General features: G+C 44.9%; 1 protein-coding gene across 3 annotated transcripts in view; it reads left to right on the top strand.

Annotated features, from left to right (window-relative positions):
- Nucleotides 1–17,446, top strand: part of FLNB (filamin B) — a 67,105-nt gene that overhangs the window by 28,724 nt on the left and 20,935 nt on the right. For all 3 annotated transcript variants that reach the window (XM_042880537.1, XM_042880538.1, XM_042880536.1), the window contains exons 7-26: nt 382–544; nt 1,793–1,990; nt 3,678–3,815; nt 4,891–5,017; nt 5,489–5,625; nt 5,918–6,111; nt 6,459–6,572; nt 7,122–7,265; nt 7,576–7,699; nt 7,930–8,090; nt 8,647–8,737; nt 8,974–9,143; nt 11,335–11,452; nt 12,055–12,317; nt 12,938–13,535; nt 13,770–13,943; nt 14,348–14,510; nt 14,889–15,049; nt 16,043–16,210; nt 17,323–17,446. In XM_042880537.1, coding sequence (XP_042736471.1) covers nt 382–544; nt 1,793–1,990; nt 3,678–3,815; nt 4,891–5,017; nt 5,489–5,625; nt 5,918–6,111; nt 6,459–6,572; nt 7,122–7,265; nt 7,576–7,699; nt 7,930–8,090; nt 8,647–8,737; nt 8,974–9,143; nt 11,335–11,452; nt 12,055–12,317; nt 12,938–13,535; nt 13,770–13,943; nt 14,348–14,510; nt 14,889–15,049; nt 16,043–16,210; nt 17,323–17,446 — 3,530 coding nt within the window. The remainder of the gene's footprint in view (nt 1–381; nt 545–1,792; nt 1,991–3,677; nt 3,816–4,890; nt 5,018–5,488; nt 5,626–5,917; nt 6,112–6,458; nt 6,573–7,121; nt 7,266–7,575; nt 7,700–7,929; nt 8,091–8,646; nt 8,738–8,973; nt 9,144–11,334; nt 11,453–12,054; nt 12,318–12,937; nt 13,536–13,769; nt 13,944–14,347; nt 14,511–14,888; nt 15,050–16,042; nt 16,211–17,322) is intronic.

Raw genomic sequence — 17,446 nt, 5'->3', positions numbered from 1 at the left:
TCTCTCACCTGGAGCCACTTCTTGCAGCTCATGAAACCAGTTTTGTGGGTTGTCACTGAGGTGTGGAGGAGAGTAACCAGTTGTTTTTGTGAGGTGTTCCCTTGCTGATCACGCTATCTGCTGTAGGGCTTCTGCAGGAAGGGTCTTCACCCAGCTCTGTCACCAGGGGTCTGCAGAAGCAGGTTTTTGGTGGGTGATGCCATTGCTTAGCATTTGCATGAGTGGCTGGTCCATACAGCCAGCCTGAAAAGATAGGTACAGCTCTCTAGATTATCTGCTGTGTGGTCTCTCTTGCCTCTGAGATATTCAGAGCCTTGGCCTCGGGGCAGCTGAGCCACGCTTTGCCCTGTTGAGTATCAAGCTGATGCTGTCTGTCCCTAGGTTTCAGTCCTATTTGCTGGACAACACATCTCAAAGAGCCCTTTTGAAGTAAACGTTGACAAAGCCCAGGGAGATGCAAGCAAAGTAACAGCGAAGGGACCAGGACTGGAGGCAACAGGAAACATTGCCAACAAGCCTACCTACTTTGACCTCTACACAGCAGGTAAGCAGAATGAATGAATGCTGAAATCCTGCAGCTTTCTCAGATGTGAGGAGAACCTGAGTTTTGGAGGAATAAGGATTTTCAACTCATGGAGTTCAGAAGTGAAGTAATACTCAGGCTACTCTGGAGGCTTCAGCTGTATGTGAAGCATTTGGCATGTTGAGCTAAGTTGGGGTGGGAAGATGTGAAATGTTACCCTGAAATTTGTCATGAGCTTGCCACATGGCAGCAGGCAGATTCTTGGGTGGTTTCTTCCCGCTACTCCTTTTGAACAGGGAAGTGAAGTACCTACCTCTGAATGATGAACTGTAAATTGACTGTAAAAGCTTAATGTGTTCTGTATTTAGCATTGCAGAAAGAATCTGATCCGGTGCTACATTGAGTTCATGTTTCACTGACAAACTGGTTGAAACTCTCTCCTAATTATTAGTGGGTTACTATCTTCATTAGAACATCTCCATCGTGTTTGTTGCCTGCTGTTAGGGCAATGCTGTAGCCTAGAGGAGTGACTCAATAAGATGTTGCAAATGCTAATTCATTTAGAACAATGCGAAACTACTTGGGGCTGCTACTTGAAGTACTGAAACGCTGAAATATGCTGAGTATCATATCTTAAATTGCATTCTACCCAAGGGTGCTTAGAAGTAAAATTAAATGTGATTATGATGAGGGGAAGTGCTATATTCAGTCTCTAATTGGTGAGGGTGTGGTCTGAATCATGTACGGGCACATCTGGCCTCTGAAAGTGTCTGAAAAACTGTTTTTGTTGTGTAATGAATTAAATAAAAACCAGTAAGAAGCAGGTGTCCAAGCAAAAGTGAGTACGTATACTCCAGCAGAGAAGGAATCCTTGTTCAGACCAAGGGATATGTGCTGTCCAATATCTTAATCTAAACTGCTGCAAAACATGAGAGATTTGAATTAACTGGGAAAGTTGTGGGCTAGTCTGTGATTGGCTGTAGCAGTGAGATAACCAGGCTGTATGTGTATCCACTGATGGAATGTAGTTGTGAAGCCTTGTGCAGGGGCTGGCAGAGCCCTGTCGGTTTGGCTTCATAGAGTGCCATCATGCTGCCTTGTCCCCACCTCACTTCAGCCTCCAGTTGCTGTCAGCAGAGGCTGAACGCTTACACTGTACAGGGGATAATAGTGGAGCACAGTTGGCTGAGCCCAGTGCTGGACCTTTTCCTGAGCACAACACACAGCTGTGGGGAAGGCCAGGCTCAGCTCAGCTGGTTTCCTTTGCAGGTGCTGGTGTGGGTGATGTGATCGTGGAAGTGGAGGATCCTCAGGGAAGATGCCTTGCTGAAGTTGCAGTAGAAGACAAAGGCAACCAAGTCTATCGTTGTGTCTACAAACCTGTCCAAGCTGGTCCTCACGTTGTCAAAGTGACTTTTGCGGGGGAGGCAATTCCCAAAACTCCTTGCAGTGTTCTCATTGGAGAGGGTATGCTTTTTCAAAATGCGCCTGAATGTAGACGGACACTTTGCACCTTGAATGGGATCACAGAATTTGCTTGAATCTTGACTTGGGCATTTTCTTTACCTTTCGACACTTTAGACCTGATTCACTGAGTGTTCACCTGGACAAAACACGTGGCTTTTGGTGCAAGAGTTTCCTTTCTGCCTAGACCTCTGAACATTTAGCTGACCCTTAGATATATATATATATATTTATTTTTTTTTGGAGTGTTTTATGCAGCTGTGCAATGTCTTGCTATTTTCCGCCTTTGCTCCTCAAATGACTATATTTACTGTTTTCCTCCTGAACTGACACTTAACTTGCTTTCTGTTCCATCCTTACGTGCTCCTATGCTTTTAGATCTCTGCTCATCTCTCCTGAGCTACCCTCCATTTGTGGAATTTTGGACTTCACTGCTAATGGCTTCATAGTTGGTAAGAGGTGTGCAGGATGCTCTGTCATGTTTGCTGTTTGTAAGCTTCTAGCCTGCCGCTTGCCCCAGCCAAAAGGGTTTTCGTTGGGGATGGGGAAGAAAGTTGCAAGCAAATTGAAACACTGTGTGACCCAGTCAGTGAAACTTGCTTAACCACAGACTGCCTGGCTTAATTGTGTAAGGGCTCTGAGAGCCTTTCTCACTCCAAGGTAGACTTGCTCATGTATGCACCCACCGAGTTCTCAGAGTTAGCAGATGGCATGCAATGTTTGCTTGTACTGTCCAGCATAGGACGTGTAGTGATGTGGCTGCAAAAGGATTGTAAGCTCTTGAAACACATGAAAACCTAATGAGCAGCTTGGCAGACTTGTGTTCTTGCTGTAAGCACGGTGTATCTGGGGGAAGTGCATGTTGGGATTAAACTACTGGGAAGCTGTGATTTCTGAGTCTTTTCAAACCCTTTAGGTCTCTGGAATTGAAGACCACCTGATAGCTGGGAGCGTGTAACAAGAATTGTTCATAAGTGCACATTAACTTGTTTATGTAGCAACTCAGCAGGCCTGGAGAAGCACTTGAGTGAAAGGTGTCAAGCATAAGCTTAAGCTTAGCCATATGTAACCTTATGCCCCTACCTATGGCTGCTTCCATCAGTGGAGGACTTTATGGCTCTGCTGCTGTGGGTGTGAACTGTGACACACAGGGGGTTGAGGTGACATGTCTTAAAGAAGCACATGCAGAACTTTGCTCTGGTAATAGCTGCTATTCCAGTCATGCTTCTGAAAGAACAGCACAATAATATTGTTCACTAGGGCTTATCTACAAAGGAAAACTTCACCAGTGCTGCAGCATGCCTATAAACCTGAAAAACATCAAGAAGATTATGCCTAGTACAGCAGATATCTGGGTTTGATAGCCAAGTAAAAGCTTTGATCTGAAAATTGGCATCAAGTTGGAAAGCAGCATGGCTTCAGAGTTTGCTTTACTTTAAACAGTGGCTCTTGTAGGGGTTCAGTGTTGCCTGGTTGTACTGAATGCTGCTGTCCAAAAGCAGCAGGACATGGACAATGGCTAGGCAGACTCCACATCTGTTTTCCTTCCTACTATAACATTAAGACTTGTGCTGAAAGCTCAGCTGTGGTTGCCCTGAGTCAACATTTAACTAAAGGCTGTTCCAAGCTGGCTAGGCTGCATGTGTTTTGAGAATCAAAGACTGCATTGATGTCTGAAATTCCCTTGCAGCCTGCAATCCGAATGCTTGTCGTGCCACCGGTAGAGGCCTGCAGCCCAAAGGCGTCCGCATCAGAGAAACAGCCGACTTCAAGGTTGATACGAGAGCAGCAGGCAGCGGAGACCTCGGGGTGACTATAAAAGGACCAAGTACGTGTGTTGGGATGAATTTGTGCTCTGACTGTGTTTTGGAGAAGGGGGCAAAGGAGGGGTTGTGAGAAGGAAGAGTAGTGAAGAGGTGGTAGCCGCTGGAACTGGTCGGATTTGCATCACCATAGCGTAACTGAGGAAATTGACACTACTGTTTGTCTTGGCCTTATGGGTTTGCATGGCATCTTTGATCTCTGGAAGCAAATCACACTAAAGTGACTCTGGCAAGGTGGAAATCCTGCTCTCAAAATGCTAGGAATGCCTTAGAGCGGCATCCTGAATGCACTGAATGCTCAGCTCATGAGCAGGAGGGCAGAGTGTTGAGGCAGGAGAGACCTTTCTGCCAGATCTAGTCCCTGGCCCCTCACTCTGCCACGACCCCAGGACTGTGGCACAGCAGGGCAGTGGGCACGCTGGCCGTGGGCTGGGGTCTGCCCAGCCGTGGTGGCTGTGCTCTGCTCTCCATGCCCTGCGCCAAGTCTGAGTTCCACAAAGGAACTGGCTTTGTTTGTGTTGTGCTCTGAAGCACTCACCTCCCCCCAGGCTGGGTCTGTATTAAAAGGTGCATTGTATTGCCTTCACCTCCTCCACACACACAGTGTTCTGACTGTGTGGCTTTAATGCGGTTACAGGGGGAGAAAGCAGCAGACGTAGGGATGTAAATTTTAGTGTATTAGGCTTTTCTCCCTAGATCCTTCATCTTGAAGAAAATGAAAAGTAGGCATTCCCTGCATACTTGTGGTTGCAAAGTCTGACAAATGTTAAGCTTTTTTGTTTTAACATATGTCATGCATCATACTGCAGACTAAGAAAATAAAACACAAGGGAACCTATTAAGTCTGGTAACTTAAAATACTTTCTGCTGTATTTCTTCTGGAAGTGTTTGCTGTCTTTGTCCTAGAGGGCAACTAGAACTAACTTCCCTTATAACCTGACCTTTTTTTTTTTTCTTTTCTGTTGGAAGATTTTTTTTTTCTTCCAAGCTAAAATAAATACTAGAAAACATGAATGTGCCTGCATAATTGACGGCAGGATGGAAGCTGTTAAGTTTAATGCTGAACTGATCTTTCAACAGAGGGCTTGGAGGAGCTTGTGAAACAGAAAGGCTTTATGGATGGTGTATATGCGTTTGAATATTATCCAGCTACCCCAGGGAAGTACATTGTCACGATTACGTGGGGTGGGCACAACATCCCAAAAAGGTGAGTGAGGAGTAGTTTTGTTTGAGCTTTTTGTGTCCTTTGGGGGTTTGCATGGCTGGCTGGCTTTTTATCTAACAGCGTGTTTTAGGGCTGCAGAGGCTTTGGGAAAACTTGGGAGATTGATTTGCATTAGTCTTACTAAACCCAAAATGATGAGTACAAAAAAAATAATAAACTTCGGTAGCTCATGCAGCTTGGACTTGACTCTGAGTTTTTGAAGAGATCTGTTGTTTTATTGTCAGGGACTACAGCAAGCAGAGCAAACCAAATATTTGACACTTAGGATCTGTTGTGCAAAGTATAAGTATGTGATAGGTTAGATGACCTCTTTGCTAGAGGGACTGCTGGGCGCTGTGCCACCACAAGATAGCATCTGTTAATTTGGGAAGTCCAGTGTAAAGCCTCATTAAAATGCCTGGGGAGGAAAGCATGTAGTCTGTATGTTTCTAATTGTGCTTCTTTTTCTTGTAGCCCCTTTGAAGTTCACATAGGTCATGAAGCAGGCCCTCAGAAAGTACGAGCCTGGGGGCCAGGACTGCATGAAGGGATTGTGGGCAGGTCGGCTGACTTTGTGGTGGAGTCCATTGGCACAGAAGTTGGTTCTCTTGGTATGTTACTTTGCTTAGCTCGCCTGAAATACTTAGATATTGCAGTGCTGGTAACAAACTCCTGAGAAACAACAGCTATCACAGCATGGGATGGGGACTGTGGTTTTGTGGGATGTGGTTTTGTGGGATGAGATACAGAAGGAAGTGATAGATTATTGCACATGGTGCTGAAGAAGAGAGATAGCAAGCATCAGTTATGGATACGGCTTAAAAAAGCAGTTTGAGGGAACAGTGTTAGATTAGCAGCCGTCACAGCTGTAGCACAATTGGTAAGTAAGCATTTCTTTTTCAGGCTTTGCAATAGAAGGTCCTTCTCAGGCTAAAATAGAGTGTGATGACAAGAACGATGGCTCATGTGATGTGAAGTATTGGCCCAAAGAGCCTGGTGAATACGCTGTGCACATCATGTGTGATGATGAAGACATAAAGGACAGCCCCTACATGGCCTTCATCCGACCGGCGTCGGGAGACTTCAACCCGGATAAGGTGGTGTAAACTGCTCACTGGAGCATAGTGTGGTTTGGTAGAACTCTTACAGAGGTGCTTCTAAAGGCTTCTGGTAACACGCTTGACTCTTAAGCTGCCTCTATTTAAAGCTCTGTGTTTGTATGCTCCAGCCAGATATTACGCAGCTTTTTCTAATAACACTGCTGTGGTTTCGATTTAATGTAATGCAAACTTGCTGAAGTAGTCAAAATTCTCAGCTTTCACACTAGCCTCTACTTGTATCCCATGCTTTTTGAGGTCTGTAGGAAGAGGAGGTTTGTAGAAATAAATCACTTTGTTTTACCTCTTTCTGAATTGCAAGCTAAGACTCCTGGTTTTGTTTTCAGGTGAGGGCTTATGGTCCAGGCTTGGAGAGAAGTGGCTGCATAGTGAACAATCCTGCTGAGTTCACAGTTGAAACCAAGGATGCTGGGAAAGCACCTCTGAAGATATATGCACAGGTAAAAAGCCAAAGGCAGCTCCAGCAAAAGGCCTTTAATGTCATTGAGGAAAAATGCCCTGAGTATTTCTGCTGGATTACGCACTGCTTATTTCTGAACATTTGCAATTCTGTTGCAGCTCTGTGCTTTGATCCATATAATGTAGTCAGACAGCAAATCTGACTTGAGACAGGGTGACTTCTCCCCTTGAGTCTGAAGTGTGTGGCTTTGCTTTCGCACTCAGAGCCTCCTCAGAAAGGCAGACTATAATTTTCTCAAGATGTCATTCAAAAGGACCTGAAGTATATTTGAGCTTGTGAATCTCAGGTGAACTTGTTAAAGTGTTGTGAGATGGTGTGAGAAATAAGCCATTTAGATGAAAAAGGCTTACAGGAGTGCAATCTGCATGTTCCTTCAATGTTTCTGAGCTGTACTTCTGAGGAAAGAACAAGATTTTGGAGCAGTCTCTTGGGATGTTCGAATTATACAAATACTTGTAAGATGCCTGAACCTTCTGCTTGTATTCTCTGCCACTTGTGCTCACTGCTGCTTGTACTGATCACTCTTTAGGATGGAGAAGGAAACCCTATTGATATCCAGATGAAGAGCAAGCCTGACGGTGTGTTTGCCTGTTCCTATGTGCCAGTTAAACCAATCAAACATACTATTTCTATTGTCTGGGGAGGAGCCAACGTGCCCAATAGCCCATTTAGGGTAAGTAGAACATTATTGTAACAACTGCTTGTTGTTACAAGGGTGATAAAACCTTTTTGGGAACTTGAAAGCAGTGTGCCCTTCTGCTGTCTTTTATGGGCATGTTTCCTGTTGAAAAGAGCTTTCTGATTTTACAATCTCGCATGCTGGATGTCTTGTATCAGTCCAGCTGCAGCCTGGAGCAATCAGGGCAGTTTGTTCTTAACTTGGTGCTATTTTCATGTAGCTTCTGCCCAAGCAATGCTTCAGTTTGACTATGATCTTGGGCGTGAATCAGGAGTGTAATTCTGACACTTGTGAATCCATTCAGGTCCTGATAGGTCAGGGGAGCCATCCTCAGAAGGTGAAAGTGTTTGGGCCTGGCGTGGAGAGAACTGGCCTGAAAGCAAGTGAGCCAACTCACTTCACTGTTGACTGCACAGATGCTGGAGAAGGTAAAGGCAGATTGGGTTATTGCTGTGGTATCCTGCAGGTTATGCATGGTTGGGTTTTATGTTCTGGTTGGTTTTTTTATGCTTTTTTTTTCTTAATAAAAAAAACTTTGGGAAGCAGAATGTGAAAATGAGTTGTGATATGATCAATTTTATCAGTTGGTAGGAATGTGCTGGCTATTTGGCTAGCAGCGTCTGTACCATCCAGTGAAACTTCTGTTGGCTTTTCCTAGGTGATGTCAGTGTTGGAATTAAGTGTGATGCTCGTGTGGTCAGCGATGAAGAGGAGGACATTGATTTTGACATTATCCACAATGCTAATGATACATTCACAGTGAAGTATGCACCACCTGCTGCGGGACGCTACACTATTAAGGTGCTTTTTGCAGGAGAGGTATGTAATCTTCATTTTACAGGCTGATATTTTCAGAGTCTGTTTATCTGTTCTGCCCCACACACCACCTGCCACTTAATGGTTGAGTGTGGCAGTGTACAGGTGACTCCCTTCACTCCAGCCCACATGCACCTTGTCTGGTTGCTGTTTTTAAAACTCTTCTCTAGTACTTGAATGTACACAAACAAGACAAACGTTGACTATCAGAGTCAAGCCATGTGATGCATTTGGCTGGCATAATCAGTGTGTGTCAGTGCTAGCTTACCTACTGGCTCTAGAGGCAAGGCAATGCTATTTTCTACATGGTAGAAAACTTACTATCCAAGGAATAGGCATGAAAATAAGTTGTTAAAGAAATAAGTGGGAAAAGCCCATGCAAGCAGACCAGCTGTTAACTTTGGCCTAGACTTTGAGTGCTGCCACCAGTAAGGTGGAGCATTTAAGTGAGAGGCTGCTGGAGCCAACTGTTTTAAGATGCTTCTGCTTCAATTTTATCTGTCTAGTTTGAGTAATGAGAAGTGACCTGGTTTTATTTAGAGCTGTATTTCTGTTGCAGGAAATTCCTGCCAGTCCTTTCAGAGTTAAAGTGGACCCCTCTCACGATGCCAGCAAAGTGAAAGCCGAAGGACCTGGGCTGAGCAAAACTGGTGAGACCTAGGTGGAGGTGTTGTCAGCCAATGCTGTGGGCAGCCACTGCGTGACTGGGCACTGCTGGGGTTCAGCAGTGTGGTGCTGGCTGCAGCTGGTAGGGGTGGGAGGCAACTGGAAAGGACTCTGTTCTCTTGGCTTTCTACTTGAGTGGGATTTATAGGTACTGAATGCTTCTTGGGAAGAGTTTCTGTGTGCGAGCTCTGCATAAATTAAAATTAACATTTTTCTTCAGGTGTGGAAAATGGCAAGCCAACCCACTTCACTGTGTTCACGAAGGGAGCTGGGAAGGCACCCCTGGATGTGCAGTTCAGCAGCCCTGTGCCAGGAGAGGTGGTGGCAGATGTGGACATCATTGACAACTACGACTATTCCCACACTGTCCGGTACACTCCAATACAGCAGGTAGGTCTGGGCACTCTAAAATACAAAAGGGAGCAGCTCATGTTGCTGTAGCGCTGTGACCTGGTGCTGTGCACAGGGGGACTTCTAGTTAAAACCTGGTGTCCTGTTCCCCTAACACAAAGCCTGTGGGACAGTGGGGATTGGAAAGCAGAGGCACAGATTTCTGGTTTAGTTATTGGCGGCTTGTCACTGTTTTCCTTTCTGGGACCAAGTGAGGTATTGAAGTAGCAGCACGTGGCTCATATTGCCATTGCACAATGGTGGTATCTTTTTGCTGCCTTATCAGTTGAAAGGGAAAGGTGGCAATTCTGGGATCTGAATTGAGGCCAGCTGCTGCATGGCCAGCCTGCGCTGCCCCCCCTTGCTTTGCTGGGCTCTGGGGTGTGGCTGTCAGCCTGCTGCTGCTCAGCTGCAGACTGGAGTGTGGTTAAAAAAAAAAAAAAAGTACAGTGTTTGAGTAACTTCCAAACAGAGAAGTGAAAGAATTGGGCAGGGAAGTTGGGCTGCAGATTAAACAGGCCGGAGTATTTTGCCTGTATTTGAGGTTTGCCCATGGGTTGAAAAAACTTCAGTTGAACTTGTTTTGGTTCAGACAGATACTTCCTAGCAGCACCATTAAAGTGGAAGCTGCTAATAACTAGAAATAGTTTTCCTTATGCTATGCTCAATTCATGTGTATTTTTAAAGACTTAGGCACTGTAGTGGTGAGATGAAAGTGTTTTGATGACTATACTCCGCTGAGCAAACAAGTGAGCTACTTGGTCAACCACGCTGACTTCCTTGAATGTAGCTGTGTAAAAATGAACTGATACAGAAGCCTGCAGCACTGTTTGTCTGATAGTGCTGGATTAGCATTCTTGGACGCATCACAGAGCTAGCATTTGTTTTTGGATAAAGCAGTTGCATGGTCTGAGGATGTAGTTGGTGTGTCTGTTTGGAAAGGCTTTTGCTTTTTCAGTCAGGGTTGGTGTGCAGAAGGGAGCAACTCTGTGGCTGTGTAAATGAGCAGTAAATGCTTCATGCAGAAAGCAAAGGTGAGACAGGGCACGTACCACAACCTGGTATCCCCTGCAGGGGTTGTGCTCAGGATTACTGCACCCCTTTGCCAGATTTAGAAACCCTCTGGCTCATTACCTCTTCGGGAGAGATAGTTTCATTAGTGATTGAGTTTGGATTTCACTAAGCCGTGGGCAAACCTGGCTGCCTTTCGTGTCTGTAAGAACAGAGCTTTGACTGCTGGACTGTGGTGGTTTGGATGCTGTAAGGATAGCTCTGCAGTGCTATAGGGGGCATCTCAGCTGGTAGTGTTTGTATAGTGAGTCAGAACAAGTTCCCTGGCTTTGGACTGTGAGCATGTAGCTGTGTGTGCGTGCTAGAATCTCACATCTGAGGGAGCACCTTGGGTCACAGAGGAGCCTTGGCCCTACAGGAGATGCTCACAGGTAGTGGTGGCAGGAGAACAGTGGTTAGTAAAAAGTGAAATTAAGCTGCGTGGTAAATAGTATCCTTGCTTTCCCTCCAGGCTGCAAACGCGTAGATCAGTCCTGAACCCTGCCTTCCTAGGGTTTGTCAGCAGGAACTTATCTAAGAGCAGATCGGTGAGACTCTGGACTCTATGGAGTGCTTGGAGGCCTGGCTAGGTAGTTAAGTTCCTGAGGGGCCGTGTCAGCAGTGAAGGAACCTTGGTTTAATGCTGTTTGCTCAGGCTTATCTCTCTCACGTGTGATGTTGCTACAGCTACCCTTGTGTGTGTTTTCCAAAAACAGCTAAGAATAATCATGGAAGCTATTCACAAACTTGTGTGAAATATCCGTGATTATTTCACTTGGGAGCTGAACTGGCCAAGAATGAAAAGTAAGCAAACAGTGAGTATAGCTAAAATATGGACTGTGGTAGAAGAGAATAAAAGGAACACACATCTTGGGCTGAAACTTGCCATAGCTGTGCAGTATTTCAGCCAAAATACACAAGAGCATTAATCTTTCTGACTTGTACAGCTTAAAGCCCTGGTATTTGAAATGCCGTAATAAAGCAGCTTCGGCGCAGGCTGGGCTGTGGTGTGGCTGTGATGCAGTGGGGCAGAATACCTGTCTGCAGCACCCAGCCAAAATGGATTAGGTGATGAAATGGTTATGTATTATGCATCTGTGTGAAGTGAGACACTGAGCTAACTCATCAATTCTCCAACTAGGGACCAATGAAGGTTCTGGTAACGTACGGTGGAGATCCTATCCCTAAAAGCCCTTTCACTGTGGGAGTTGCTGCTCCGCTAGACTTGAGCAAAGTTAAAGTTAATGGACTTGAAAACAGTAAGTACAACATGGGCTTGGGAGCCCCATGGCCTACTTCTGAAGTGTTTTCTTGTTCAGTATGTCAGCTGACGTGTACCACTGAAACATATGGGGCAAAACACGTTTTCTTTAACTTGTTGTATTAAGGGGAAAAACCAGCTGTGTGTACAGTGTGGGCAAGGTTAATGTTGGGGTAAAGTCTCTGGTGGTGAATGAGGCTGGACTCCTCACCAGACCAGCAACTTGCTGATATAATTTGGTTTCTCTGGAGCTAGATCACTGTTCAAAGAGATGTAACATCTTAAGTGTGGAATTTCATTCATACAGTCTCATTTTCTGAAAGCAGAACAAGGGCTGTAAAATGTTGTGTTCCTTAGAGGAGCCTCTGTGTTACTGTCTGGCCATGCCTTACAGCCTTGTTTAGCACTGTCTCTTTGTTGCTGCTGATTAACCAAGGCATTTTGTTTCTTTTTCTTTTTCATGTGGAAGGATGTAGACTGAGTAGCGCTCTGGCAGTGCTTGCTCCCTTGCTAATATTGCATAAGAGATTTCTTGGAGTGTTGTCAACTACTTGATACTTCATGTAGTAATATAGATATTTTTTTTTGTCTCTTTTTCAGGAGTGGAAGTAGGGAAGGATCAAGAATTTGTAATTGACACCAGAGGAGCTGGTGGACAAGGTAAACTGGATGTTAATATTTCCAGTCCTATGAGGAAAGCTGTACCATGTCTGGTGGAGCCAGTTCTTGGTAAGGAGTGCAGTACAGCAAAATACATCCCAAGAGAGGAAGGATTGTATGTGGTGGATGTGAGCTACGATGGCAATCCAATCCCAGGCAGCCCCTATACTGTGGAGGCCACTCTGCCTCCAGATCCCTCCAAGGTAAGTAAATGGTAATGGCTGTAACAACAGCTAGTAACTGAAAAGTGAATTGGGCTGTCACATGATGCCCAACTTACATTTGGCCAAACTAGACCCTGGAACATCCTTTCTCGGAGCTTGTTTCATTTCAGTTTCATTCGCAGACTCCATGACTCATGGAAGTCAATTGTTAAGAATTGGAATACTTGGAATAACTTTGAACTAATACTGCAAGCATTCTGCACGGTGTGGCATATGCATGTGTTCTAACTTAATAGAAGTTGTTTTCATGACCAAAGTAATACATATCAAATGTATTAATTGAGATGCTTCTTTGCACAGAAATAAATTTCAAGTGTAGTTCCATACAGCTATCCATTATTCAGCATGCCTACTCCTTACGTTCAGTGACACATAAAAACAGCTGTGACAAGGGTATGAATATCTGCCTAGAAACTTCTTTGGAGGAAAGAGATACCAGCTTTATATTAAGACTGGGAGGAGTGGCGAAGGAAACTTTGCTTTATATGTGTTTTTAAGAGATTATTAGTCAAGTCTTACGTATTAACTAGTCTGTCTAAGGTCATCTGTGGTACAGCAGTATGAAAGAATTAGTATCTGAGCTGCGTATTCTCTCCTAGGTAAGAGCTCATGGGCCAGGTCTTCGAGGAGGCCTCGTTGGAAAACCAGCTCAATTCACAATAGATACCAAAGGGGCAGGAACTGGAGGTTTGGGTTTAACAGTGGAAGGTCCATGTGAAGCTAAGATTGAATGCTCAGACAATGGTGATGGAACCTGCTCTGTCTCCTATCTGCCTACCAAGCCTGGAGAGTACTTTGTAAACATTCTCTTTGAAGAAGTTCACATTCCTGGTTCACCATTCAAAGCAGACATAGAAATGCCGTTTGATGTCTCTAAAGTCATTGCCACAGGACCAGGTCTTGAACGTGGCAAAGTAGGTGAGGCAGGGCTGCTGAATGTTGACTGTACAGAAGCAGGTCCTGGTAACCTGCGGGTGGACATAGTGTCAGATACTGGTTCCAAAGCTGAGATCCAGATCGATGATAACAAGGATGGGACCTACGTTGTGACATACGTGCCGCTCTCAGCTGGCATGTACACCATCAAGATGAAGTATGGAGGAGAGCAAGTGCCTAAATTCCCTGCCCGGGTCAAAGTGGAGCCAGCTGTGGACACAAGCAGAGTTAAAGTGTTTGGGCCGGGAGTGGAAGGGAAAGGTAAGATCAACCCTGTTCCTGTTACTGGAGTTCGTAGGACTTAAGATCCTTTACCCAGCACCAAGAATTCTGAGCAATGCAAGTTGTAATAGCTTTGCATGTTCCCATGGTGACCCTTGAAGGGGATGTTTCATTATGTTCCCCAATGTTGTTTATCTTGCTGGTTCACAGAATGTTCTGCTGTCTGAAATGCATGTGCTTCTTGAAATGACTCTTCAAAACATTATCCTGCAGATGTCTTCCGAGAAGCTACAACAGAGTTCACTGTGGATGCCCGACCTCTAACAAAAGCTGGTGGTGATCACATCAGGACACAGATCACCAGCCCATCTGGCTCCCCCACAGACTGTCAGATCCAAGACAATGCTGATGGGACGTACGCAGTGGAGTACACACCATTTGAAAAGGGTAACCTCTGTGGTTGTTTTTTGTCCTTTTTTAAAAAAAAAAAAAAAAAAAAAAAAAAGACTTGAGAGGGGAAAACCAGCAGCAAGCAACGCTTCTGATACTTTCATTTGGCAAACTGCTGAGGTCTGCCAGTAACTCCTTGGCGTTCTCAGCGGGATTTTTGCAAGTGGGGGAGCTAATTCTGCAGGAAATACCTACTATTTTAACTTGAAGAAATGACTTACAGTAGCTTATCTTCAAAACAGCACATAGATGGCTTCTCAGTTACGAAACGTTGCTAAGGTCTTGTGAAATGCAGGAGGAAGGTCTTATCTACCTCCTGACATCCAAATCTGTAGAATCTTGTAGGAGTGATGCGAACAGAATATTTAGGGAGTTCAGAACATGTTTTCCTCCTCTAACAGGTCCACACACAGTCAGTGTGACATATGATGGCGTGCCTGTGCCAAACAGTCCCTTCAGAGTGAATGTGACAGAGGGCTGCCATCCATCACGTGTTAAGGCACAAGGACCTGGACTCAAAGAAGCTTTCACAAATCAGCCTAATGCCTTTTCGGTTGTCACCAGGTAACCAGGCCAACTTGGTCTTTCGAGAATATCTGAGGGAGGGAGGAGCATAGAGGGCTGTGCAACATAAGATCCTAAAACCAGTACAAATATTTATAAAATAGCCAAACTATGTCCTCTTGATTAATGTGTTTGCTATCTGATAGGTTACTGAGCTCTCTGCTCTGCAGAGGTTATGAGCTGATAATGGTTGGGGATACAATTCTGGGAAATGTCAGTGAGGTTATGCTGAACTGCTTTGCATTCCAGAGCACGCTAAAGGCAGGGCATCAGAAGTCAGGTTGCTGCTTTTCCAGTAAGGGCAGAAATGTAGCGTGAGTGCTGTGAAGCTGCTGCTGCAAAGGGGTAATTCTAACAATGTGCCTTTCTCATCTGCAGAGGGGCAGGAATTGGTGGCCTTGGAATAACTGTTGAGGGACCTTCAGAGTCTAAAATCAGCTGTAAAGACAACAAGGATGGGAGCTGCAGTGCTGAGTACGTTCCTTATGTTCCAGGAGACTACGATGTCAATATTACATATGGGGGAGAGCATATTCCTGGTAAGAGCACTTGTGCAGTGGTTTCCAAAGGAAAGAAAGTGTTGAGTTGGTGCCTTTGCTGTGTCTTATTTTTGCTTGGGGGATGTTGAGGTTTTGATGTTCTGCTTTTCCTGAAAATAAAGGCAGAAATTGTAGCATCTGGGTGAGAGGAGCAAAGAAGTGCATCCAGATGGGTGGAGTAAGAAAAAGGGATGCTAGCTTTGACAAACAACTGATACAGCCCATTCTGTTGTGTTGGGGCAGGGGGTACATGATTTTAGTAATGTGCAACTTGTTGAGTTAAGAAAATAATCCCTTTCATTTGTGTGTCTTCAAGGCTGTTCTGCAGTGAAATAGTCTAATGGAGATTACATTAAATATCGTCATGGGAACTGACAGTATATTAAGCATATATTGCCATAGGGATTATATTAAATGCTGCAAGTTTTGATCACTGCAGAAGGCAGTGACTGTTCTGAAAACAAGCATTTGTCTGTGTGTTTGCTGTGGATGTAAAGCTGAAGTGGTTTAAGCAGTGTTCCAGATACATCTGGCAGCCAGCAGCTTACAATTAGAAGAAGGATGTTTTTCTCAAGACCAATAATTAATGCTCCTAAATGCCAGGCACGTTTTGCTGCAGTGTATGCTTACACACTGTCATATAGCATTCATCTAGGTGTCCTTTCCCAGATGTTCAGAGGGAGCTGGTTCTGTCCTGTTGGCCCTCTTTTATTCATCAACATATTGAAATGGATAAGATGTGAAGGAAACGAGAGCCTGTGTTTTGATCAGTTGCTTGTGCCCTGGAAACTTTATTCTTTGTTGATTTAGTGCGTAGTGTAGGCTGAGCTGGTACTGTCTTTTATCTGTAACTTGTCTTTGAGAACTATGGAAGTGCCTGTGCTATGAAAGAGGCCCGGTCCCAAAGTGATAGCCAACCGTTTGCATTTGTGTGGGCATTTTCCTGAAACTGTTCAATCTGTGTTGTTCAACACCACCTGTGTTAACTTCCAGGCAGTCCTTTCAAGGTTCCTGTGAAGGATGTTGTGGATCCCAGCAAGGTGAAGATTGCAGGACCAGGCCTGGGAACAGCTGTTCGAGCCAAAATCCCACAGTCCTTTACTGTGGACACCAGCAAGGCAGGAGCAGCACCCCTGGAGGTGGTGGTGGCAGGACCCAGAGGTGAGAACCAGAGCGCTCCCTCTGGCTGTGCCCATCTGCATTGGGGTGGGGATGCACTGGGGTCGTGGCCCTGCTCGCAGGGGTGGTCATGCCACTTGATGACTTTCCCTCTGCCCCTTGCTAGCAGGCAGGAGCCAATTCAATGTCCTAGGGTCAGGTCACCCTGTGTGAGTGCCCTCCAGGTAACAGTTCTTTGATTTTAGTGGATGAGACGGATTCCCAGGGATGGCGCTCTCCACTGAAAAGCATTTCGGATTTTCTTAAGGGTGATCCAAAGGGTGACACTGCGACAGGTTTGAACTCTCACTAACTAATGGCAGCTTTGGCGCTCAGAAATCTAACTGGCAACAGCAAGAATCACCTGAGGGAAGGAGTGGGAGCAAACTGTGCTTCTTTCAAGGCTTTCCATGACAGCTATATATTTCTTTTGCATTTGCTACACTGCTAATCCTTCCTGTGTTTTCAAGCCAACTTGTAATTGCAGGCTGCTTTATGTGATCTGTGCTGATATGTCACATAATTCGCAGTAGATTTGGCTTGATGGAAATTGAAATAATTGATCCTGCTTTCTTAGAACTTTGGCAGCTTGCAGGGTTCTCCTGTCTAGGCAGCGAGCCTACCTTTCTTAATACCTGATTGTGAAAGACTCAAATTGGTGAATGCTATGCACTAACTGGCTTTAAGGCTCAACTCTGTGCAGTGAATCTCGGTGTGTAATCTTGTAAATGACTGTTCAGGCAGTTATAACCATCACCTACTCATTTTCTTTCTGGAAGGACCTTTAATGTATTTTGAGCAATTGCTCTTGACCTGGCTACAGAAAAGCAGATTTTTCTCCAGTATGTTCATGCTAGCTATTGTTCACAATAAGATCGAAATCCAAAGAGCAGTGAATGACAGATCTGTGTTAAACCAATGGCTCTCGAATACAAAATAAGGGAAACTGATCCATGCTGACTGTATTCATTTAATAAAAAAAAAAGAAAAAAAAAAAACCTAGCTTTTTGCAAACTGTAAATCAGCAGAACATCTTGGAGCTTCGTACAGCAAATGGCTGATGAGGAACTGAATTTTAGTAGTGCAGCTGAGAAAGTTATCTGTTGCTTTTTTAGGAATTGTGGAGCCTGTTAATGTAGTAGACAATGGAGATGGCACCCACACGGTGGTGTACACCCCTACACAGGAGGGACCATACATGATCTCTGTGAAATATGCAGACGAAGAGATTCCTCGCAG

Source organism: Lagopus leucura, unplaced genomic scaffold (genome assembly GCF_019238085.1).
Source record: "Lagopus leucura isolate 7727_CA_CO unplaced genomic scaffold, USGS_WTPT01 Super-Scaffold_100026, whole genome shotgun sequence".
Classification (NCBI taxonomy): domain Eukaryota; kingdom Metazoa; phylum Chordata; class Aves; order Galliformes; family Phasianidae; genus Lagopus; species Lagopus leucura.
The sequence above is the reverse complement of the archived record's forward strand: the minus strand, read 5'-3'. Positions and strand labels throughout refer to the sequence as shown.